This window comes from Sapajus apella, unplaced genomic scaffold, assembly GCF_009761245.1.
Source record: "Sapajus apella isolate SASKATOON/1434 unplaced genomic scaffold, GSC_monkey_1.0 scaffold17, whole genome shotgun sequence".
In the NCBI taxonomy this organism is placed as follows: domain Eukaryota; kingdom Metazoa; phylum Chordata; class Mammalia; order Primates; family Cebidae; genus Sapajus; species Sapajus apella.
In genome coordinates, this window is record NW_022436957.1 from 15,206,246 (window position 1) to 15,231,130 (window position 24,885).

At 44.3% G+C, this 24,885-nt stretch overlaps 1 protein-coding gene across 1 annotated transcript in view; it reads right to left on the reverse strand.

Annotated features, from left to right (window-relative positions):
• The window catches only part of MAP3K15 (mitogen-activated protein kinase kinase kinase 15), a 148,551-nt gene extending 130,084 nt beyond the window's left edge, over nucleotides 1–18,467 (reverse strand). Inside the window, exon 1 of the mRNA XM_032286043.1 lies at nucleotides 17,872–18,467. Within this exon, the coding sequence (XP_032141934.1) occupies nucleotides 17,872–18,238 (367 nt within the window). The 5' untranslated portion in view covers nucleotides 18,239–18,467. The remainder of the gene's footprint in view (nucleotides 1–17,871) is intronic.
• Between the last annotated feature and the right edge of the window lie 6,418 nt (nucleotides 18,468–24,885).

Consider the following 24,885-nt stretch of genomic DNA (forward strand, 5'->3'; position numbering starts at 1 on the left):
GAGAGAGAGAGAGAGAGAGACTACATCAAGGACTGCAAAAAGCCAAGGTTCCAGTTGTAATCTATGCTTAGCAGGAAAGTGAATGTAATTTAATAACCAGTTACAATGACCTCAAGCATGAGGTTAATTACAAGGACCTTGAAACATGCTGGTAACAAATAAGAAAGATGAATGATGCATAGGACTTTAGTTCATTAAAAACTTTTGAACACTAACTTGAATACTATTTTTGCTAAATGTTTTATGGGTAACACATAAAACTGTAATTTTCTAGTGTGGTTAAAAGCATCTGATTTCTGAAGCAAAGCACTAGTCAACAAAGCGATATGATGGCAAATGATTTACCATAAAGTAATTCTGTGATTGTACTGGCTCATGCCAGTCTTTAAATATATACCAGGTTATCCTTAAGCCTAACTAACTCCCTGCAGAAAAAAAGAAATTATGAAAGTAAATAAGACTGGCTTTGTCTAAATGAAAAGCACTAGATTTTACAAGTTTTCGGCCAAAGACTTCAAAACAAAAATCAGATTGGACATATGGCAACGCTAGCCACCTGAAAGCTACCTTAAAAAAAAAAAGCCCAGATGTACTTGACAGAAGGCACTTCTCTTAACTCCTACCATAATTTGGATCTTACTTCTCTACTGCTGCTTATTTCCAACATACTTCAGGTCAAGTCAATGAAGAAAGTTGTGAAGTGTCTTTTTTTTTTTTGAGATGGATTGTTCCTCTGTTGCCCAGACTGAAGTGCAATGGTGCGAGCTCTGCTCACTGCTGCCTCTGCCTCCTGGCTTCAAGGGATTCTTCTGCCTCCGCCTCCAGAGTAGCTGGGATTACAGGCATGTACAACCATGCCCAGCTAGTTTTTGTACTTTTATTAGACAGGGGGTTTTCCCATGTTGGCCACGCTGGTCTTCAACTCCTCAACTCCCGACCTCAAGCGATCTGCCCACCTCGGCCTCCTAAAGTGCTGGGATTACAGGCGCAAGCCATGGTGCCCAGCCTGAAGTGTCACTTGAATCTTATTTTCCAATCTCATAAGGTGGAGCCAATATGCCAATTCAGTGTCAGGACACCAGCAGGTCCTTAATAATTGTCACAGCAGGTGGGTACTCTTGCCTGGGGGATCCAGTTTTAACCAGGGGGAAGGAGGGGAAGTGTGAGGACATCAATAATCTACCTGGCCTCCAATCTTTTGCTTCCCAGTATCAAATTTTTTTGTAAGAATGAAAATAAATCTTTTTTTTTAACTGTATGTTATTAACGTGTTCACTACCAATTTTTCCAAAAGAAATTCGGCATATATAAGCCAATTACGTTTTACTCACTAAGATGGATGGACTCATTGGGCTTAATTTCAGACCACTCACCATGAAATATTTGCAATACAGAGTATAGCATGAGTTTAGCCATTTTATCTTTTGCACATATTGTTCTTCCAGCTGACAATGCAGAAAAAATATGCAGCATGATACCGCAAGCTAGATTGCATTCATCACTTTAAAAGCTACCAATATTGCTACTTGGGAGGCTAAGACAAGAGGATCGCTTGAGCCCAGGACTTTGAGGATGCACTGAGCTATGATCGTGCCACTGCACTCCAGCTTAGGTGACAGAGCAAGACCCTATCTCTAAAAATAATAAAATAAAAATACATGAGTATTGATATCATCATCATTATCCTTGCTGCCACACTTCACAGTTTCAACTCCGGGTTCCCTGGAAGCCTGTGAACACACCATCCTGATTTGTTTTGTTTGTTTGTTTGTTTGTTTTTGAGATAGAGTCTCGCTCTGTTGCCCAGGCTGGAGTACAGTGGCATGATCTCGGGTCACTGCAACCTCCATCTCCCAGCTTCAAGCGATTCTTGTGCCTCAGCCTTCTGAGTAGCTGGGACTATAGACGTGTACCAACATGCTGGGCTAATTTTTTTGTACTTTTAGGAGAGACAGGGTTTCACCATTTTGGCCAGGCTGGTCTTGACCTCCTGACCTCAAAGGATCCATCTGCCTCAGCCTCCCAATGTGCTGGGATTACAGGCTTGAGCCACCGCGCCTGGCCACCATCCCAATATTTTCATCTTCATCATCTGAAGATTCCTCTTCAGCTTTCCTCAACCCTTTTCTAAAGGAGTGCTTTGACATGACTCTCCGTAAGCAAAATTTTTGGAGACATATTCTGAGAAGCCTTTTCTGACCAGCAGATAACAACCTCTTCTTTCAAAAGGTCCATGTCATACATCACCTTCAAACTGTGCACAATGCTAGACTTGCGCAGAGTCTGATGTACTGCAGCCACACGCTGTAGACCCTGACAAGAGTACCGCTGAGCTTTCCTGTTACAGTGACAAAATCACAGTAAGTAGCTCCTGCATTTCTTAATTTGTTCTCCAATTGTCTCTTTAAATTGAATGTCAGTCGGCTGGAGAGAACCATCGCCTTTATGAATACTCCTCCCACAATAATACACTCTTTCCTTAAGAAAATCAGCAGGTCCTTAGAGATCATCACTCAGCATCCGGACTTCTGCCTGACTGCTGATTTCACCCATTTTGTGCTCTATGCTTCCTCAGCAGTATCTGTCCCCATAGCCTGAGGGAGTGGTGACTCATTGCCGGATACTGGGCCATGTTGCTTGGTCCTTACCCCTTCTAATTTCCTTTTTCTTTTCATGTACCAATTTCCTTTTTTGTAGGTGGTCCTTTGAGAAAGGATGTGCATACTTTATGATCTGCATCAAGCACTCCGTAGCCAGAGTGCTTTACAAAACTTATCTATTTGCTTCATAGGAATAGTAAGTACATTGGATGCAGTATTCCCATTCTCAGGATAGGTAACGCTTTTTTTTTTGGAGACAGAATCTCACTGTTGCCCAGGCTGGAGTACAGTGGCATGATCTCGGCTCACTGCAACCTCCGCCTCCCAGGTGCAGGCGATTCTCCTGCCTCAGCCCCCCGAGCAGCTGGGATTACAGGCATGCACCACCATACCTGGCTAATTTTTATCTTTTTAGTGGAAATGGGGTTTTACCATGTTGGTCAGGCTGGTCTCAAACTCCGGACCCCAAGTGATCCACCCGCCTCGGCCTACCAAAGGGCTGGTATTACAGGCACAAGCCACCATGCCTGGCCCAGATAACACATTTTAAAAAAATAAACCCATCTAACAAGTCTTGAAACTTTAGTCTTGTGAGAGCCAATGACAATCCAGCGGTCACTGTGAACATCAAAATGGTCTTTGCTTCCAGCTCGACCATAATATTTGGTGGGATTTACTGGAGGCCAATGAACCAGCTTTCCAGTATCAACAATTTCCATTTCCTTTTTGTCCCATTTATTCTGCTTCTTTTACCCACAACCTTAATGGCCTTACAAGGCATCTGGTATGGCTAGAACTGGGCTGATGTGACATGGCTGGCATTAGGACATTCTGGTACATTAGTAAGCACTGTCAATAAGACGCAGAGATATTATTTTCTGTTCTAATTACTACTACTACCTGACAAAACACCTCAAAATCCAATGGCAAACGTTTGAGTTCCTCTGCACAGGACAAGGAATGGAGTTAGGATGAAATCTTCAACCTCAAAATTTTGAAAACTTTCCTTACAAACTCTAGGTGTATAAGGCAACCCCACTACATGATAACTGCCCAAAAGCTCTGAGCCCTACATTTTTTATTTTACTATATAACTTTGTTGCTTTTAAATAATGTATAAAAAGAATATATACTAACAAATGAAATGTGATAAATGGAAATATATAGCTATTGATCGATACCATTAATTTAAACATAAATGCAAGCTTTGGCATGTATATTTCATAATGTAGTTATTCCAATAAACTAGCCTAAAATATGGAAACATTAACCTAATACTTAGTGAAAACATTCACACACTGGGGTCCAGCAATTTATTATTTCACAAAGCACATTTCATTCTACACTGGGGTTCTGGTATGTTTATTGGTGGGGGTCGAGGGGAGTGGTACAGGTGAGAGAGTGCTGACATTTATTGAGCACTTACTAAGTTCAAGGCATAGAGTTTGAATCTCTACACAGGAATCTTTTAAAATGAGGCTCAGAGATAATAAGTAAGTTACCCAAGCTCACACAGTCAGAAAAAGAGAAGGTAGAGATCCAAACTCAGCCAATAAAGCGAATGTTCTTTCTCCATCACCACTTGTACCACCAGGGCCAGTGGGATACAAGGATAGAAGGCATGTTGCGAAGCTTTCCTTACAGGTCTCTGGTGGAAGTTTTTGCTCTGGAAGACAGAAAGGCCGTGGTGTCAAGGACAACCTGCACTTCCTGTACTTTCCTGGATAATGAGATGAAAAGAAGGCAGTAGTAGTCCTGCCTTCCCAACTCAAAGTGCCTGGGGGCACTCATTGAGAGGCGTCCCATGTGTTTAAGGTGTCAGGCTCAGTTTGCCAAGAGGCGCCTGTGTCAAACTTCATTTAAGATGAATCACAGACCTAAATGTAAAATCTGAAATGACAAAGTTTTTGGAAGAACACATAAAAAGAGTATCTGCACAACTGCAACCTTAAGGAAGATACAGCCGACAACCATAAAATAATAATATTCTAGATTAGACTTCATCAAAACAAAGAGCTTCTACTCATCAAAAGCCACCATTCTCAGCAAACTGACACAAGAAAAGAAAATCAAGCACAGCATGTTCTCACTCATAGGCGGGTGTTGAACAATGAGAACACATGGACACAGGGAGGGGAGCATCACACACTGAGGTCTGTGGGTGGGGACTAGGGGAGGGACAGTGGGGGGTAGGGAGTTGGGGAGGGATAACATGGGGAGAAATGCCAGATACAGGTGATGGGGATGGAGGCAGCAAACCACACTGCCATGTATGTACCTATGCAACAATCCTGCATGTTCTGCACATGTATCCCAGAACCTAACGTGCAATAAAGTATGTATGCGTGTATACATATATATATATATATATATTTTTTTTTAAGCCACCATTATGTACATGAAGAAGCTAGCCACAGTCTGGAAGCAAATACTCACAATGCATATTTCTGACAAAGCACTTAAACCCAAAATATATAAAAATCTCTCATAATTCAATAATAAGATGACAGACAAACCAATTAGATAGGTCAATGGCTAGAATGGACACCTCATAAAGGAAGATATCTCCATGTCCAAAAAGCACATGGAGAGGTATTCAACATCATTAATCATGAGGGAAAGGCAAATTAAAACCATTAGGAGAAACCACCACAACCCTTATGAGAAGGCCAAAATTGACAAGATTGATAATACAGTGTTGGAGATGATGTGAAGCCACTGAAACTGTCACGCATGGGTGCTAGGAATATAAAATGGTACAACCACTTCAGAAAAAGGGTTGTAAGTTTCAACACACACATAACCCATTGATCCAGCCATTCTACTTGTAGGTATTTACTCAAGAGGAATAAAAACATTGGTCCACAAAAAGACTTGCAAATTGCAAATGTTCAGAGCTTCTTCGGTTCTAACAACTCCAAAGTAGAAGCAACCTAAACACTCATCAATAGGAGAATGCCTAAACTAACTGGCATATTCTCAGCTGAGATTTGTACATCACAATGTCTACACATTTTACATTCAAAATATTTAAAAAGAATAATCAGCTAGGTACAGTGGCTCACACCTGAGATCCCAGCACTTTGGGAGGTCAGGGTGGGCAGATCACCTGAGGTCAGGACTTCAAGACCAGGCTGGCCAACGTGGTGAAATCCCATCTCCAGTAAAAATACAAGGGTATGGTGACACATGCCTGTAATCCCAGCTACTCAGGAGGCTGAGGCAAGAGAATCACTTGAACTCAGGAGATGGATGTTGCAATGAACCGAGATCACGCCATTGCACTACAGCCTGGGCAACAGAGAAAGACTCCATCTCAAAAATAATAATAATAAAATAAAATAAAAAGAATAATCAGGGAATGGACAGAGGTAAAGAAGAAATGAGAACAGCAGGATGTTAATAATTGTCAGAGCTGGGTAATGTACATGCTTGAAATTTTCCATGATATAAGAAACCAAGAGAGAAAGTTATCTACATCAAATTCTCCTGCTTCTCTCTACCTTCTCTTTCCCCTCCCTATGTGTGTCCAGTTGTGCCTGGCCCCTAGGATGGCCTGCCACAGACCCCAATTCCTGAATGAGCTCTACTTCCTGCCAAGACTCACCCACCACTCAACTCCCTTCAGCTCCGCAACCACTCTTTCTCCCCACACCAAGCCCCAACAACTGATAGGCATTTTTGCCAGTCCCATCACACCCAATTGCCAAAACCTGTGGAAGTTACTGGGCAACAAGAATTTTTCCAGCCTACTTTATAGAAAGTTCAGTCCTATTCCAACCACATTATTTGGCCAAGATTGAAACAGCACCTATTTCAAAGCCAGATACATAGAAGGCTTTTAAAAAACAGTTTATGGCTCATATTCCAAAACTATGTTTGGAAGTTGACTGTGGAGAACTGAAAATACATTTTGCCCTAGTAACAGATAATACACAGCCAGTAAGGTAGCAGACCAGCCCACAGAAATCTACTCTAAAATGCAGTTAAGGCTGAGACAGCAATGTCTCCATTAAACGCTGCAGGTGCAATACTTGTTTCAAAGTTGGCCCACATGACTAAGTTGAGGGAAGTTCCAGGCTCGATTGTGAGTCAGTAGCACTGACAGCAGCACCAAAAGGAAGGAGGCTCAGGGAAGGTTCCCTATGGGCAAGCCAACAACCAAGTCCAACAGAAGACAGCTAAGGTCCAGCCAGAGACTTCTGCAGCCAGGTCCCTGGGAGCAGTCATGGCTGTCTAGACTGAGCATACCCAGCTACTCTCTCCAGCAGGAAGGGAGAGAAGGAGAAAGCTTCTGAGTTACAACCCTATCTTTAATCTCCTACTGTACTTATTTAAAGTAAAAATCATACTTATATTCTAGAAAATACAGTATAGAAAATATGGACAAACCAAAAGAAAAGGAACCAGGATTCCCAGCATATAATTGAAACCACTACTTCCATCCTAGCATGTCCACTGTGAGTTCCTCTAGTCTCTCCTGTCAGATATGCACCACTGAAGAGACCTAGAAATGTGCCATTAGGATGGATGTTATTTCTTAATAAAATCGTAAGTGCACTCTATCTATGGCCTGGCTACCATTTTCAACATGCCACTGGAAACTGCATTCTAAATTTCTTTTGAGGGCACCATATAAGTTCTGCTTTATCTCAACAGGAGAAGCCAGCTGCCATCTGTGCCCACTGATGATTATTTTTAACAGGAGCTGGGTAGATATTCCTAGCAATCACTCAAACGGTGGCAAAGAAAACTGTACCTGGCTCCCGGCCATTGAAGAGTTTGCTGTCTGGCAGAAGATCAATCATTAAATCAATAATTATTTAAGAGCCAGGAGCGGTGGCTCACGCCTGTAATCCCAGCACTTTGGGAGGCCAAGGCAGGCAGCTCACCTGAGGTCAGGAGCTCGAGACCAGCCTGGCCAACCTGGCGAAACTCCATCTCTAATAAAAATACAAAAATTAGCCAGGTGAGGTGGTACATGCCTGTAATCCCAGCTACTTAGGAGGTTGAGGCAGGCGAATTGCTTGAACCTAGGAGGTGAAGGTTGCAGTAAGCCAAGACCATGCCACTGTACTCCAGCCTGGGTGACAGACCGAGACTCAGTCTCAAAAAATAATTATTATTATTTAATCACAATTCTGTTGCCTGCAAGGAAAGAAAACCTCAGCATACGAAAGTCAACAGGGAGAAGGAAGGGAGTCCATGCAGGCTCCCTTTAAGAACTTGGATATGAAAGGTGAACAGGTACTGCTTAGAGGAAGACTACAGGCGGGGGTGGGGACTCATATGGTTTGGCTGTGTCCCCACCCAAACCTCATCTTAAATTGTAAAACCCACGTGTGGGAGGGAAGGACCTGGTGGGAGGTGACTGGATCATGGGGGCGGCTCCCCCAGGCTGTTCTCATGATAGTGAGGAAGTACTCATGAGATCTGATGGCTTAAAACTGGCAGTTTCTCCTGTGCTCTCTCCTGCCACCATGTAAGACGTGCCTTGCCTCCCCTTCCCCTTCTGCCATGATCGTAAGTTTCCTGAGGCCTCCCCAGCCATGCCAAATTGTGAGTCAATTAAATCTCTTTTGGGGCCAGGCACAGTGGCTCATGCCTGTAATTCCAACACTTTGGGGGGCCGAGGTGGGTGGATCACCTAAGCTCAGGAGTTCACAATCAGCCTGGCAAACATGGCAAAACCCTCCACAAAAAATACAAAAATTAGCCGGACATTGGTGACTCATGCCTGTAATCCCAGCTACTCTGGAGGCTGAGGCTGCAGAATCACTTGAGGCTGGAGAATCCAGGAAAGTAGAGGTTGCAGTGAACCAAGATTGTGCCACTGTACTCCAGGCTGGATAACAGAGTGAGCCCCTGTCTCAAAACAAAACAAAATTACCTCTTTCGCATATAAATTACCCAGTCTCAGGTACTATCTTTCAGCAGTGTGAAAATGGACTAATATGGGGACAGAAACCAGAATACAGTGGCCTCTAGGCAGATACATAAATTTGAATGCAGCAACACTGGCCCAACTTTGAGATACCAGTTACAAAGCTACTGGCAGTAACCTGGAGAGAAAATGGTGCTTAGACCAAGACAGTAGCAGGACACATAGAGAGAAGCAGGCAGATTTGAGAACCATTTTGGAAGTAACTATTTGGATTTAACAAAGAGGGAGGGAGCAAAATCGTTCCTAGCTTTCTGACATGAACTGCTAGGTAGGGGATTTTCCTCATCCATGTTTACTTACCTTACAGAAGGTACTGTCTAAATTAACAACTGCCCCTATGCTCTGCTAAATAGATGTGGCCAGTCTCCTGACCATGTGTAGATGGCATGCAAAATGTATGTGCTAAATCAGAGGGCTGCCTGTTTCATCACTGCACAGCCATCGAACCCACGTCTCCCACAGGTCCATCTTCGTCTGAACTTTATGCATTCTCCAGAATGATGAGGAAGGAATATTCAGCGAGTTATAAGAAGTCAGGAAGTCATCTTATTTTTTTTTTTTTTTTTTGAGAGTCTCACTCTGTTGCCTAGGCTGGAGTGCAGTGGCGCCATCTCAGCTTGCTGCAACCTCCACCTCCTGGATTCAAGAGATTCTCCTGTCTCAGCCTCCCAAGGAGCTGGGACTACAGGCATGGGCTACCATGCCCGGCTACTTTTTGTGTTTTTGGGGAGAGGCAGGGTTTCATTATGTTGGCCAGGATGGTCTTGAACTCCTCGCCTCAGATGATCTGCCCGCTTCAGCCTCCCAAAGTGCTGGGATTACAGGCATGAGCCACCACGCCTGGCCACAGGATATAAGAAGTCTTAAGGCATTTTTCAGGCTCCTTCTTGCAGCAGCAAATGCATACCTGGGCTGAGCCCACTAAAATGAGCTGAAACAAGAGGTATGTTTGGGCTGGGTATGGTGGCTCACACCTGTAATCCCAGCACTTTGGAAGGCTGAGGCATGAGGATCACTTGAGCCCAGGAGTTCAAGACCAGCCTGGGCAATATAGTGAGATCCCCAACTCTACAAAAAAAGACAAAAATAACTGGGCATAGTGGCATGCACCTGTAGTCCCAACCACACACACAGGAGGCTGAGGTGGGAAGATTGCTTGAGCCCAGGAAGGTGAGGCTACAGTGAGCCCTGTTTGTGCCACTGCACTCTAGCCTGGGTGACAGAGCAAGACCCTGTGGGAGGGGAAGGGAGAGGAGGGGGAAAGGAAAAGAAAAGAAAGAGAAAAGAGATGCATTCAGGCATTTTTAGCAGAACGCATGACAAGCTCTATTAGTCAGGATAAGCTAAGCTGTGCTACCACAACAGGCAAATCCCAAGGCCTCAATGGCTTAATTGCTATCTTCAATCCCTGATCTTCAAGTCTGCCACAACAGAGGCAGAGAGACAGAGGAGCGCACTATCTAACTGCCTCAAGCCCAAAGTGACGCTTGCTGCTGCTGCTCACATCGCATTGGTCAGCACTAGTCACGAGGCCACTGCGCCAAGCCTAGACTTAATTTTTCTATCAACATTCAGAAAATACGAAAATGTCCGAGTGTCTGTTGCAATACTTCACAACTTTTCTGTGCACATAACCAAAGGAAAAAAATCAGAAGCAGGACTCCTGGGTCAGGAAAGTGACATTTAAATGAGGTCAGAGAAGAGTGAAGTTAGGCAAAGCCAGACACAACAGGTATAGGAAGATCACTTGCGCCTCAGAAGCTGTTCTTGTCATTTAAGCAGTTAATAGCTAACTCTAGAAGGCTGCTAATTAGCATCTAGGTGGAGGTCTCATTTACACTGGTCATTAACTAACCACCTAACTATTCTAAGAGTAAACAAAATGGTGTACTCCTCGAAGATAAAAGCACTGTATTCTTCCAGTCCTGAAGTCATTTTAAGATTTCCTACTACACTAAGTGTATTCAATGATAGCATCCTGGGAGAATAGTTTCCACAGTCACAACATTTGGGAAAGCTTAATATGAAGTCACACAGACCTCTTTGCTTCCTGCAAGTTGCCTCAAGTCTTTAAGACGTTAGCAAACAATAAGAACCTCTAGAAGGGAGACACAGGATGCAGCTGAAAAAAGTCTAGGCATGGTGGCCTATGCCTGTAAGTCCCAGCTACTTGGGAGGCTGAGGTGGGAGGATCACTTGAGCCCAGGGAGGTAGGTCATGGCTGAAATGAGCTGTGATCACGCTACTGCACTCCAGCCTGGGTGACAGAGTGAGACCTTCATTTTTTTTTAAATAAAAAACAAACAAACAAAAAAATAACATAAACTAAACCCTAACGTAAACTAAACATTTCAAGTGATCATGATGTGTCAACATATGTGTAAGTTCATCGATTGTCACAAGTGCCGTAGTCTGGTGGAAGATATTCATGATAAGGGCAGGGGTGTTGATGGGAACACTCTGAACTTTTCCTCTCAAGTTTGCTGTGAATCTACAACTGCTGTTAAAAAAAAAAAAAAAAAAAAGTCTTCAAAAAAAGTTCTGGAGATGCATACTAGGAGATGCATTTAAAAAGTTCTGGAGATGCATTTTTTTGTTTTTTGGTTTTTTTGACAGAGTCTCGCTGTTGTCGGCCCAGGCTGGAGTGCAGTGGCACGATCTTGGCTCACTGCAACCTCCGCCTCCCGGCTTCCAGCAATTCTCCTGCCTCAGCTTCCCGAATAACTGAGATTACAGGTGTCCACCACCATGCCCAGCTAATTTTTGTATTTTTAGTAGAGACAGGGTTTCACCATATTACCAGGCTGGTCTCGAACTCCTGACCTCAGGTGATCCACCTGCCTCAGCCTCCCAAAGTGCTGGGATTATAGGCATGAGCCACTGTACCCAGCCAGGGTATTGGGGGGTTTTTTGTTTTTTGAAATGGAGTCTCGCTCTGTCACCAAGGATGGAGAGCAGTGATGCAATCTTGGCTCACTGCAACCTCTGTCTCCTGGGCTCAGGAGAATCAGGCGATTCTCCTGCCTCAGCCTTCTGAGTAGCTGGGACTACAAGTGCATGCCACCATGTCTGGCTAATTTTTATATTTTTAGTAGAAACAGGGTTTCACCATGTTGGCCAGGCTGGTCTCAAACTCCTCAACTCGGGTGATCCGCCTACCTCAGCCTCCCAAAGTGCCGGGATTACAGGCATGAGCCACTGCACCCAGCTTGGAGATGGACATTGTTGATGGTCATATAACAGTGCGAATATATGTAATGCCACTGAAATGAACACTTAAAGTGTTCAAAATAATAAATTTTGTTATACATATATTGTCACAATTTAAAAAACCACAAGGACTAGGGGTGGTGGCTCATGCCTGTAATCCTAGTGCTTTGGGAGGCCGAGGTGGGAGGATCACTTGAGCCCAGGAGTTCGAGTCCATAAGATCTCTTAGAGTGAAATTTCATCTCTACAAAAAATAAACAAAATGAGCCATGGGGGTGGCTCACACCTGTAATTCCAGCATTTTGGGAGGCTGAGGCAGAAGAATCATTTGAGCCTGGGAGGTTGAAGCTGCAGTGTGCCAAGATCATGCCACTGCACTCTAGACTGGGCAACAAAGTGAGACCCTGTATAAAAAAAATCTATCTGTATATATATATATGCACAAAAATTAAAGATAAATAACTTTAAAATAATTTAGAAAACACAAATGGGACATGCCCTGCCCGTCTTAGCCCATGGGACTTTCCTTTTCCAACCGCATCCACTTGTTCTTGCTTACATCCAAGGCCTGCCTGCTACTTTCCTGCCCCTCAGCCAATCCACCATATGCACTAGTGACACAGAGCCTCAAGATTTAGACCCACACAGGACCCCATGAAACAGTACAAGGAGATGGAAAGCCACAGTCAAACCTGGCTTTGACTTGCTGCGAGAACAGGAGATAGGAAGTGCTTAAATTTCCCATAGATGATGGCCCCTAAGACATACTTGGGCCGAAGCAGACCTGATAGACATCTACAGAACTCTCCACCCCAAATCAACAGCATATACATTCTTTTCAGTACCACATAGCATTTATTCTAAAATCAACTGCATAACCGGAAGTAACACGCTACTCAGCAAATGCGAAAGAATGGAAATATAACAAACAGCCTCTCAGACCATATTGCAATCAAATTAGAAATCAGAATTAAGAAACTCATTCAAAACTGCAAAACTACATGGAAACTGAACAACCTGCTCCTAAATGACTAGTGGGTAAATATCAAAATTAAGACAGAAATAAATAAGTTCTTTGAGACCAAGGAGAACAAAGAGAAAACATACCAGAATCTCTGGGACAGAGCTAAAGCAGTTGTTAAAGGGAAATTTATAGCAATAAATCCCCACATCAGAAAGCGGGAAAGATCTAAAACTGACACCCTAACATCACAATTAAAAAGAACTAGAGAAGCAAGAGCGAACGAATTCAAAAGCTAGCAGAAGACAAGAAATAACTAAGATCAAAGCAGAACTGAAGGAAATAGAGACATGAAAAACCCTTCAAAAAAATCAGTGAATCCAGGAGCTGGTTTTTTCAAAAGATTAACAAAACAGACCACTAGCTAGACTAATAAAGAAAAGAATCAAATAGACACAATAAAAAATGATAAAGGGGAGATCACCACTGATCCCACAGAAATACAAACTACCATCAGAGAATACTATGAACACCTCTAGGCAAATAAACTAGAAAATCTAGAAGAAATGGATAAATTTTTGGACATGTACACCCTCCAAAGACCAAACCAGGAAGTAGTCAAATCCCTGAATAGACCAATAACAAAGTCTGAAATTCAGGCAGTAATATCCTACCAACTAAAAAAAGCCTAGGACCAGACAGATTCACAGCCTAATTCTACCCGAGGTACAAAGAGGAGCTGGTACCATTCCTTCTGAAATTATTCCAAACAGTAGAAAAAGAGGGACTCCTCCCTAACTCATTTTATGAGGCCAGCATTATCCTGATTCCAAAACCTGGCAGAGATACACACACAAAAAAGGAAAATTTCAGGTCAATATCTCTGATGAATATCAATGTGAAAATCCTCAATAAAATACTGGCAAACCGAATCCAGCAGCACATCAAAAAGCTTATCCATCAAGTCGGCTTCATCCCTGGGATGCAAGGCTGGTTCAACATATGCAAATCTATAAACGTAATCCATCACATAAACAGTTCCAAAGACAAAAACTATGATTACCTCAATAGATACAGAAAAGACCTTCAATAAACTTTGACACTCCTTCATCCTAAAAACTCTCCAGAAACTAGGTATTGATGGATCATATCTCAAAATAATAAGAGCTATTTATGACAAACCCACAGCCAATACCATACTGAATGGGCAAAAGCTGAAAGCATTCCCTTAGAAAGCCTGCACAAGACAAGGATGCCCTCTCACCACTCCTGTTCAACACAGTATTGGAAGTTCTGGCCAGAACAATCAGGGAAAAGAAAGAAATAAAGGGTATTCAAATAGGAAGAGAGGAAGTCAAATTTTCTCTGTTTGTGGACAATATGATTGTATATTTAGAAAACCCCATGGTCTTAGCCCCAAAACTCCTTAAGCTGATAAACAACTTCAGCAAAATCTCAGAATATAAAATCAATGTACAAAAATCACAAGCATTCCTACATACCAATAATAAACAAATAGAGAGTCAAAGCATGAGTGAACTCCCATTCACAATTGCTACAAAGAAAATAAAATAGCTAGGAATACAACTAACAAGTGACGTGAAGGACCTCTTCAAGGAGAACTACAAACCACTGCTCAAGAAAATAAGAGAGGACTCAAACAAATGGAAAAACATTCCATGCTCATGGATAGGAAGAATCAATATCATGAAAATGGACATACTTTGCGAAGTAATTGACAAATAGGATCTAATTAAACTACAGAGTTTCTGCTCAGCAAAAGAAAATATCAGAGTGAACAGGCAACCTACAGAACGGGAGAAAATTTTTGCAATCTATCCGTCTGACAAAGGTCTAATATCCAGAATTTACAAGGAACTTAAATTTACAAGAAAAAAACAACCCCATCAAAAAGTGGGCAAAGGATATGAACAGGCACTTCTCAAAAGAAGACATTTATGTGGCCAACAAATATATGAAAAAAAGCCCACCATCACTGGTCATTAGAGAAAGCAAATCAAAACCACTATGAGATACCATCTCATGCCAGTTAGAATGGCAATCATTAAAAAGTCTGGAGACAACAGATGCTGGCAAGGATATGGAGAAATAGGAACACTTTTACACTGTTAGTGGGAGTGTAAATTAGTCCAACCACTGTGGAAGACAGTGTGGCGATTCCTCAAGGATCTAGAACCAGAAATATCATTTAACCCAGCAATCCCATTACTGGGTCAAATGGTATAAACCCAAAGGATTATAAATCATTCTACTATAAAGACATATGCACACACATGTTTACTGCAGCACTATTTACAGTAGCAAAATGCCCAACAATGATAGACTGGATAAAGAAAATGTGGCACATATACACCGTGGAATACTATACAGTCATAAAGAAGGATGAGTTCATGTCCTTTGCAGGAACATAGATGAAACTGGAAACCAGCATCCTCAGTAAACCAACACAGGAACAGAAAACCAAACACTGCATGTTCTCACTCATAATTGAGAGTTGAACAATGAGAACAGATGGACACGGGGAGGGCAACATCACACACTGGGGCCTGTGGGGGATGGAAGTGGGAAAGGAGAGCATTAGGACAAATACCTAATGTATTCGGGGCTTAAAACCCAGATGATGGGTTGATAGGTGCAGCAAACCACCATGGCACATGTATATCTATGTAACAATCCTGCACGTTCAGCACATGTATCCCAGAACTTAAAAAAAAATACAAAAAACTTGGGCCATTCAACAGTTCCCCTCCCCCACAAGCCTTTTTCCAGAACAGCATTGTTTAACGGGACCTTCCGAGATGAGGAAAGGGTTCTATAACTTCACTGTCCCACCTGGGAGTTACTTATGCCTACAGAGCATGCATTTATTTACTTATTTAGAGACAGAGTCTTGATGTATCACTCAGGCTGGAGTGCAGTGGCATAAACACAGGTCACTGCAGCATCAACCTCCCAGGCTTAAGTGATCCTCCTGTCTCAGCCTCCCGTGTAGCTGGGACCACAGGTACATGTATGCTACCACATCCGGCTAATTTTTGCCTTTTTTTTTTTGCCCGGATTGGTTTCAAACTCCTGTATTCAAGCAATCCTCCCACCTCAGCCTCCCAAAGTGTTGAGATTACAGGTGTAAGCCACTGCACCTGGCCTATCAAGTACCTTAAAAGCCACTCCCGCAACTAAGGAACTGACCATTTTTATCGTATTCTAACCAATTTAACTGTCAAGAGCCACCTGTGTCTAGTGGCTACCAAATTGGACAGCGTGGTTTTAGAATTTTTACAAAGAAGCCAAAGTGAGAGCTCTGTATCTTTTTGGTGCAAAGGCCAAAAAGCTGTAAGTGATAGAGGAGGAATCCAGGAGTCAGTGGAGGAGTCTGTTTAGCTCAGGAACCCATTTACTGTGCAGGTACTTTTTCAAATCTCTGAATGTAATTCTAATACACTGAGAAATGATTTACTGTACTCAAGACCAGGACAAGGTTAACCAAAGGGAGCTCATGGTGCAGCCCAACATCCTAGGCTATCTGGGCTAGAGTGAGCCAAGGTGACGTCTGTTGTGTGGCTCTAGAATTGAAAGCCTGCATCTTCACACTCGACCCATACACACACACACTACCCCAGAAAAAGCAAAAGCCACTGCACATGAATCTTTCGGAATTGGCATCAGCAGGAAGGAGAGTGTTGTGCCTGACGGCAAAAGGAACATGTAACCGTTCAGAGAAGAATCTGTTCAAACTCCAATTTTGGAGCAGAATGAATAGAAATCGAGAAAACGGAGTGGTTCTAGGTGAAGTGGGCTGCTGAACGACTTTTCTAAAAAGATGTTGTGCTGTATAGTCGGTGTGGTCAGAAGCGTCAGGAGACTGCTCTCAATGGTCCAGCTGCCACTTGTTTAAACAAGCCTGACACCCACCCCTTCCCACCCCTCCCGCTGGGGAGAATTGGCTCTGCAAGAAAAACAGATCCGTGCTGCCGCCAGCAGAGGTTGAATCCTAATAATCCTAGTTACTATTACAGCAAAGTAACTTCCCATTTCCTAGCTCATCTGCTTTTAGGTGTAGGGTAGGCACTGTTACTCCCTTTGACCAGTGGAGAAACTGAGGTACAAGAACTTCCAGGTAATTACTGTCTCACATATAATGCTTCTGAACGTCACCCAAGAGCCAGAGGTTTGTCACCAAAGGCGCTGTAAGGGAAAAAACGCCAAGCAACAATTTATTCCACACCTAAAGAAACTCTTGCCAACCTGAAGTCCGGTTCTTAAGGCTGGATTCTCACGGCACATTTATTATAGTGAGTTTAGAGACCTAGAGTCCCACTCCAGCAAAGGTACCCCGTACCCGTGAATACTGTGCATTATGGGATAAAATATACATCACAGGGTGGTGGATCACACTCCACCATCAGTGTTTTGGGGACGATAACTGAAGTGTGCAAAAGAACACTGGAGTATTTCTAAGTAGAAGCAACACACACACGTGAGACACCAATTTCCACTCCTGGCTGCAGAATGGAATCGTCTGGGGAGCATGACACACTTCTGAGGCCTCCGGTGCTGTTATCATTTGCCTGGGATCCGATCTAGGCAGCCAGAGTTTTAAAGGCTCCCCAGGTGATTCTAATGTGTAGCCTGCGTTGGGACCCACGTCCCGTAAGAGATCTGCCAGGAGTGAGAAAGCAAAAGTTGGATAACTCGGGAGAAGGGGGGCTTGGTAGGGTCTGGGTTACAGGCTGTTTCTTGGATTATCTGATTAAAACGCCTGAAGAATGAAAGTCTAAATGCCCATGGCCTCTATTTTCTTATCTGTAAAAGGGCACAATGTTAAGGACTAAGGGGGTCAGAGGATAGGAGGGGGCTGGGGGAGAGGGACTAGGGGAGGGGACTGGTGGCAAGGGGAAGAGGGGAGGAGAACTGCTGGAGGAGGAGCGGAGGGGGACTAAGGGGCAGGGACTGGGGGGGAAGGGGTCGGAGACTAAGGGGAGGGGGCAAGGAGAGGGGGCGAGGGGGAGGGGGCCGAGAGAGAGGGGGACGAGGAGAGGGGGACGAGGAGAGGGGAACAAGGGGGCAGGGCGGGTACCCTGGCTCTTGTGAGGGGAGGTAAAGTAGGACTGAGGTGGGGACGAAGCCGCTCTCACCTGCGTCGTAGAAGGCGTCGAGCACCGCCGTCTCCCCGAAGTCCAGCTCCCCGAAGGACACGGAGGTGAGGTGAGCGCCCTCGGCCTCGCAGGCCCGCAGCAGGCACTGCCACGCCCCCGCCTCCGGGCCGCCGGCTGCGCCGCCCTGGGAGCTCTCACTGCGCACGTAAACTGCCCGCAGAGTCCGCCGCGGCCCGCCCCCGCCCTCGCGGTCGCCGCAGCCGCTGCCGCCTGCGGCGCCTTCCACCGCACCGTCGGGCTCCGCCGGTGCGAACGCGCCCTCCAGCCCCGGCAGCGGCGAGCACTGAGGAGACTCGCTCGCTGCCCCGATGGCCCCAGCCGTAGCATTCCCGTTGCCGCTCTCCATGTGCCCACCTGCGCGCCCTTCCTCCGTCCCACCCCTGCGCTAGTGGCCCGCAGCTGCGATCCTCTAGGAGGCACAAGTTACTGCGGCCGCCGCGCAGGCGGTCCTGGCACCTGCTCCCGAGGCGCGGGACGCGACGGGAATCAAGGGACCCGGTGTGCACTGGGTGCCCCGCGGGTGGCCGAAGACCGCAGTGCCCCTTGGCTACAGCATGAAGCTCAGGCCCCGCGGCCCCCAGCGCCCTTTGAAGGCCGGAGAGAAAGAGGCGGGTGCTGGGGACGTCAGGGCGAGCGAGGGGCGGGGAGGGGGCTGGGGAGGGCTGCAGGGCAGGAGCGGGGAGGGTGCCCCCTGCTGCCCCCTCCAGGCAGCGCCCGCCCGCAGCCAGGAGACGCGGTACCGGGAACAGGGATTGGGGTCTTTTTTTTTTTTTTTTTTTGCCATCCCTCTAACCTGACCACCATTAGGAGCTCCAATTTCTTTTTTCCTCAAAACAACTTGAAGCTTTCCAGCAGGGTAAAAACTCTTTCAAAGCATTGGTTAGATGGAAATGTTCTATTCCCAACTCAATACAGACGTATTAATAGTTTTCACCCACATTGGAATGAACGGATGCTTCATCCCGGGTTGCCAAGCGCAAGTCCCCTGGAGGCCGGCTCGTCCTGGCTTTCGCCGTGACCTTGGCAAGTCACGGGGAGGCACCAGCAACAAACTTTGTCTGGAAAATAGACTCCAAGTACGCTGCCTGCCTGACCTTTGAAAATACCTTGAACCCAAAGGGGCCCTCACTCCTGATCTTAGGCACTTCACGAATTTGGACCCAAATATTAAAAAAACAGTGTTACCACTGCGGGTAATATAATTATTCTTTTATTTTTTTAATCTTTTTTGATACAAGGTCTGGCGCTACCGCCCAGGCTGGAGTGCAGTGGCGTGATCTCTGCTCTTGGCTCACTGCAACCTCTGCTTCCCGGGGGCTCAAGGGATCCTCCCACCTCAGCCTTCAGAGCAGCTGGGATTACAGGCGCGCACCTCACCACGTCCGGCTAATTCTTTTTTTTTTTTTTTTTTGTATTTTTAGTAGAGACGGGGTTTCATCATGTTGGCCAGGCTGGTGTTGAATTCTTGAGTTCAAGCGACCCGCGTGCCTGAGCCTCTGGAAGTGCTGGGAGTTACAGGCGTGAGCCACCGCACCTGGGGCACTGTTTTCTAAAAGATACAATGCACCAAACTGTCACAGACTTGGAGGTTTTTCTTTTTTCAATTGCAATATTATTTTTAAACTTTGTTTTTAATTGACAAAGAATAATTGTATATATTTATGGAATAAAATCTGATATTTTGTTTCTACCTTTTAAATTCAGGGATACATGTGTAGTTTCCTTACACAGGTAAACTCATACTGTGGGGGGTTGTTGTACAGATTATCTCATCACCCAGGTATTAAGCCCAGTACCCATTAGTTATTTTTCCTGACCCTCTTCCTCCTCCCACCCTCCACCCTCTGATAGGCCCCCATGTGTGTTATTCCCCTCTATGTGTCCACATCATTTAGCTCCCTCTTATGAGTAAGAACATGGGGTATTTTGTTTTCTGTTCCTGCATTTGTTTGCTAAGAATAATGGCCTCCAGTTCCATCCATGTTCTTGCAAAGGACATGATCGCATTCTTTTTTATGGCTACATAGTATTCTGTAGTGTATACGTACCACATTTTCTTTATCCAGTCTACCTTTAATGGGCATTTAGGTTGATTCCATGTCTTGGCTATTGTGAATAGTGTTGCAATGAACATACCCATGCATGTGTCAACAGAGTGAACAAACAACCTACAGAATGGGAGAATATGTTTGCAAACTATGCATCTGACAAAGATCTAATATCCAGCATCTATAAAGAACTTAAATTTACAAGAAAAAACCAAACAGCTCCATTAAAAAGTGGGCAAAGGACATGAACAGACATTCTTCAGAAGAAGACATACATGCGGCCAACAATCATATGAAAAAAAAGTTCAATGTCACTGGTCATTAGAGAAATTTAAATCAAAAACCACGAGATACCATCTCACACCAGTCAGAATGAATACCATTAAAAAGTCAAAAAATAACAGATGTTGGTGAGGCTGCAGAGAAAAAGGAACACTTATATACTGCCAATGGGAGTGCAAATTAGTTCAACTATTATGGAAGACAGTATGGCAATTCCTCAAAGACCTTATAACAGAAATAACATTTGACCCAGCAATCCCATTACTGGGCTTATACCCAAGGTTTTCTCTTTTCTGAAAATAACAGCTTTATTGAGCTATAACTCACATACCACAAAATTCACCCACCATACAATTCACCCATTTAGAGTGTACGATTCAATGAATGGTTTTTAGTATATTCACAGAGTTGTGCTGCTATGGCCATAATCAGTTATAGAAAATTTTCATCACCCCACTCCCCCAGTGCAAAAAAATCAGTACCCATTAGAAACCACTCTCCCTCCTTCCCAACATTCCCAGCTCTAGGCAACCATCAGTCTACCATCTCTGTAGACTTGCCTATTCTGGACATTTCATACAAATGGAATCATGCAATGTGTGGACATAAGTTTTTATTTATCTTGGGTATATACCTAGGAGCAGGATTTCTGGGTCACATGTTAACTCTACAGTTTTTTTAAAAAATAAATTTTATAGAGATGGGGTCTCACTATGCTGCTTAGGCTGGTCTCAAACTCCTGGCTTCTACCTTGGCCTCCCAAAGCTCTGGGATTACAGGTGTGAGCCACTATGCCAGGCTTAACTCTATGTTTAACCTTTGGAGAAATTTCCACTGTTTTCTGAAGTGGCTGTACCATTTTACATTCTTACCAGCAGTGTTCCAATTCTTACCAGCAGTCCCCACATCCTCGCCAATACTTGTTATTGCTTTTTTGATTATAACCATCCTAGCAGGTGTGAAATTGTACTTCATGATGGTTTTGATTTGCATTTCCCTGATGGCTAATGACATTGAGCATCTTGTCATTGCTAATTATTGGCTGTTTGTATAACAACTTCGGAATGATGTCTATTCAAATCCTTTGCCCATTTTTTAATTGGGTATTTGTCTTTTTATTATTGAGTTGTAAGAATCCTCTATATATTGTGGATACAAGTTCCTTATCAGATTGGTGATTTGTAACTATCTTTTCCCATTCTGTGAGTTGTCTTTTCACTTTCTTGACACTGTCCTTGGCAGCACATCACAAGCCATTTTGACACATGCAAGCTGGGACTTAACTTATAAAACATTTCAGCTCCTTTTCATACTTCAGTACTAATACAGTCCACCTCCCACCCCCAAAGAAAGCAGAAACTACCTGTGTAAATCCATGAAGAAATCCTGACCTCATTCCAGCCCTGGCAGAAATCACAAGAGGCTTCCATGTGCATCCTCTTCTGTGGTCAACGAATGGAAAATGGGTTCTGAAGAAATCTGTGAGAACACACAGACGAGGCTGGGAAGGAGGAAAGCTTGGAAGAACTCTCCACACCTTTGTTCTAAGACATTTTTTATATGATGCTATAAAAGGTCACATGTGTTCTTTGTAACCTTGTAATGCATAATAATAGTAATTGTCCTAATATGCCTGTTCATCTGAAATTATTCCAAGGACTGGCACAGCCTTCAGAAGGGCAAAGATGCCCACCTAAAATCCCTTGCCAGCATCTTGCTGTTGTCCCCATCACAATCTTCCTGAATTCCTCTCAGCTCTCACTGGGGGCCTGCTGATGGAGTTAAGACCCACAGGAGCTGTGAATTCTGGCTTAAATAAGATCTTCCTCTAAATACAAACCCTGCTGAGTAAATGCCGAGAGTGCAGCATTTACCCAGCTAATGAGCTCCTTCCCCGAAGTTGGCACACAAAGCCCACCTTCTCATTGTGTAGAGCAATTTGCACACCTGAAGCATGCCCTGGCCCCTTCCCCCAATGTCCTTCCTACCTCCCCATAGCCCCACTGAGAAGAAAATTTAAAAATGCTGGATTAGTCTCTTATGTTTAATTGAATAACTCTTGTTCTTACCTTTGCCTTGCCCCTTACTAAGTACACATCCTGGAAACAACTTTGTCCTAACGTAGAGGTATCATGGAAAGTTCTTCCATATATTTAAATTTTTTTGAGTCAGAGTCTTGCTTCGTCCCCCAGGTGGGAGTGCAGTGGCGGGATCACAGCTGATTGCAGCCTCAACCTCCTGTGCTCAAGCGATTCTCCCACCTCATTTTTTGATTTTTTTTGTATGGATGATGTCTTACCATGTTGCACCAACTGGTCTCGAACTCCTGGGCTCATGCAATCTTCCTGCCTTGACCTCTCAGTGTTGGGATTACAGACATGAACCACCACACCTAATTTCTTCCTTATATTTAGAGGAAATCCCTTTGTGACTGCTATCCACTAATTTTTTGTGTACAGAAAAAATTAGTTTGTTCTGTTGCCCAGGCTGGAGTGCAGTGGTGTGATCACAGGGCTTACTGAAGCCTTGACCTTCTGGGCTCAAGCAATCCTTCTGCCTCAGCCTCCCAAGTACCTGGGACTATAGGTGTATGCCACCACACCTGGCTAATTGTTTTTGCTATGTTGGCCAGGCTGGTCTCAAACTCTTGGGCTCAACCAATCCTCCCACCTCCACCTCCCAAAGTGCTGGGATTACAAGTGTGAGCTACTGTGCCTGGCCATACCCACTGATTCCAATTGAATTCGTCTTCAACTGGAATTGTGCCTCACACCCACTGATTCTAATTGAATTCCTCTTCCACAAGGCCTCTGTCCAAAAATTGCCCTCAAGTCTCTTTTGCAGGTGATGCCCCACCTCCCAGGCCCTTCAATCATTTCTCCATGGCATCATTTCCAGACTACTCTCCACCCTGATGGCCCTTTTTCTAGAGGATTCCATATTTGTCTCTATTGCTATTTTGTGTGTGTAAAAGACTTTTTAAATTAAAATGTTTTCTTTTGAGATAATTGTAGATTCACATGCAACTATAAGAAATCAAACGGAGATCTAGTGTACCCTTGACCCAGTATGCCCCAATGGTAACATCTTGTACACTATCACAACCGAGACACTGACCTTGATACAATAAAAATATAAAACAGAGCCAGGCACAGTGACTCAGCCTGTAATCCCAGCACTTTGGAAGGCCTAAGTGGACAGATCACGTGAGGTCAGGAGTTCGAGACCAGCCTGGCCAACATGGCAAAACCCCGCCTCTACTAAAAATACAAAAATTAACTGGGTGTGGTGGCACACACCTGTAATCCCAGTTACTTGGGAGGCTGAGGCATGAGAATTACCTGAACCCTGAAGACAGAGGTTGCAGTGAGCTAAGATCACGACACTGAACTCCAGCCTGGGTGATGAAGTGAGACTCTGTCTCAAAAAAACCCAACCAAACAAACAACAAAATCCAAAACAGCTCCCCTCACCACAAGGATTGTTTCTGTCACCCTTGGATAGCCACACCCATCACCCTTCCCAACCCCCATCCCTACCTGCTGACAAACACTCATCTCTTCTTCCCCGCCTCCCAACAAGATGGAGTCTTGCTCTGTCCCCAGGCTAAAGGGTAAAGGTGTGATCTCAGCTCACTGCAACCTCCACCTCCCAGGGTCAAGCAATTCTCCTGCCTCAGCCTCCTGAGTAGCTAGGATTACAAGTGTCCACCACCATGCCATGCTGATTTTTGTATTTTTAGTAGTGATGGGTTTTCACTATGTTGGCCAGGCTGGTCTCGAACTTCTGACCTCAAGTGATCCGCCCGCCTCGGCCTCCCAAAGTGCTGGGATTATAGGTGTGAGCCACCACAATCTGCCCTCTTTTTCATTTCTATAATTTTGTCACTTCAAAAATGTTATGTAAATGGAATCATACAATATGTAACATTTTGAAATTATTTTTTCATTCAACATCATTCCTTGGGATTCATCCAAGTTTTGCATGTATCTATAGTCCTTTCCATTTATTGCTGAGTACTATTCCATGGCGTGGATATACCACAGTTTCTTCAACTATTCACCATTTGAAGGACATCTGGGTCATTTCCAGTTTTTGGCTATTATAAATAAAGCTGCTATAAACTTTAATGTACCAGTTTTGGGTTTTTGGGATTTTTTTTTTTTTTTTTTTTTTTTTTTTTTTGAGACAGGGTCTCACTCTGTCACCCAGGCTGGAGTGCAGCGGCACCATCTCAGCTCAGTGCAACCTCCACCTCTCAGGTCCAAGCACTTCTCCTGCCTCAGCCTCCTGAGTAGCTGGGACTACAGGTGCATGCCACCACAACTGGCTAATTTGTATATTTTTAGTAGAGACGTGGTTTCACCATGTTGGCCAGGCTGGTCTCAAACTCCTGGCCTCAAGTGACCTGCCTGCTTCAGCCTCCCAAAGTGCTGGGGTTACAGGCATGAGCCACCATGCCCAGTGCCCACCCCCCAACCTCTGCTTTTTTTTTTTTTTTTTTTTTTTTTTTTTTTTTTTTTTTTTTTTGAGACCGAGTCTCACTCAGTCACCCAGGCTGGAGTGCAATCTCAGTTCACTGCAACCTCCACCTCCCAGGTTCAAGTGATTCTCGTGCCTCAGCCACCAGGTAGCTGGGACTACAGGTGCCCACTACCATACC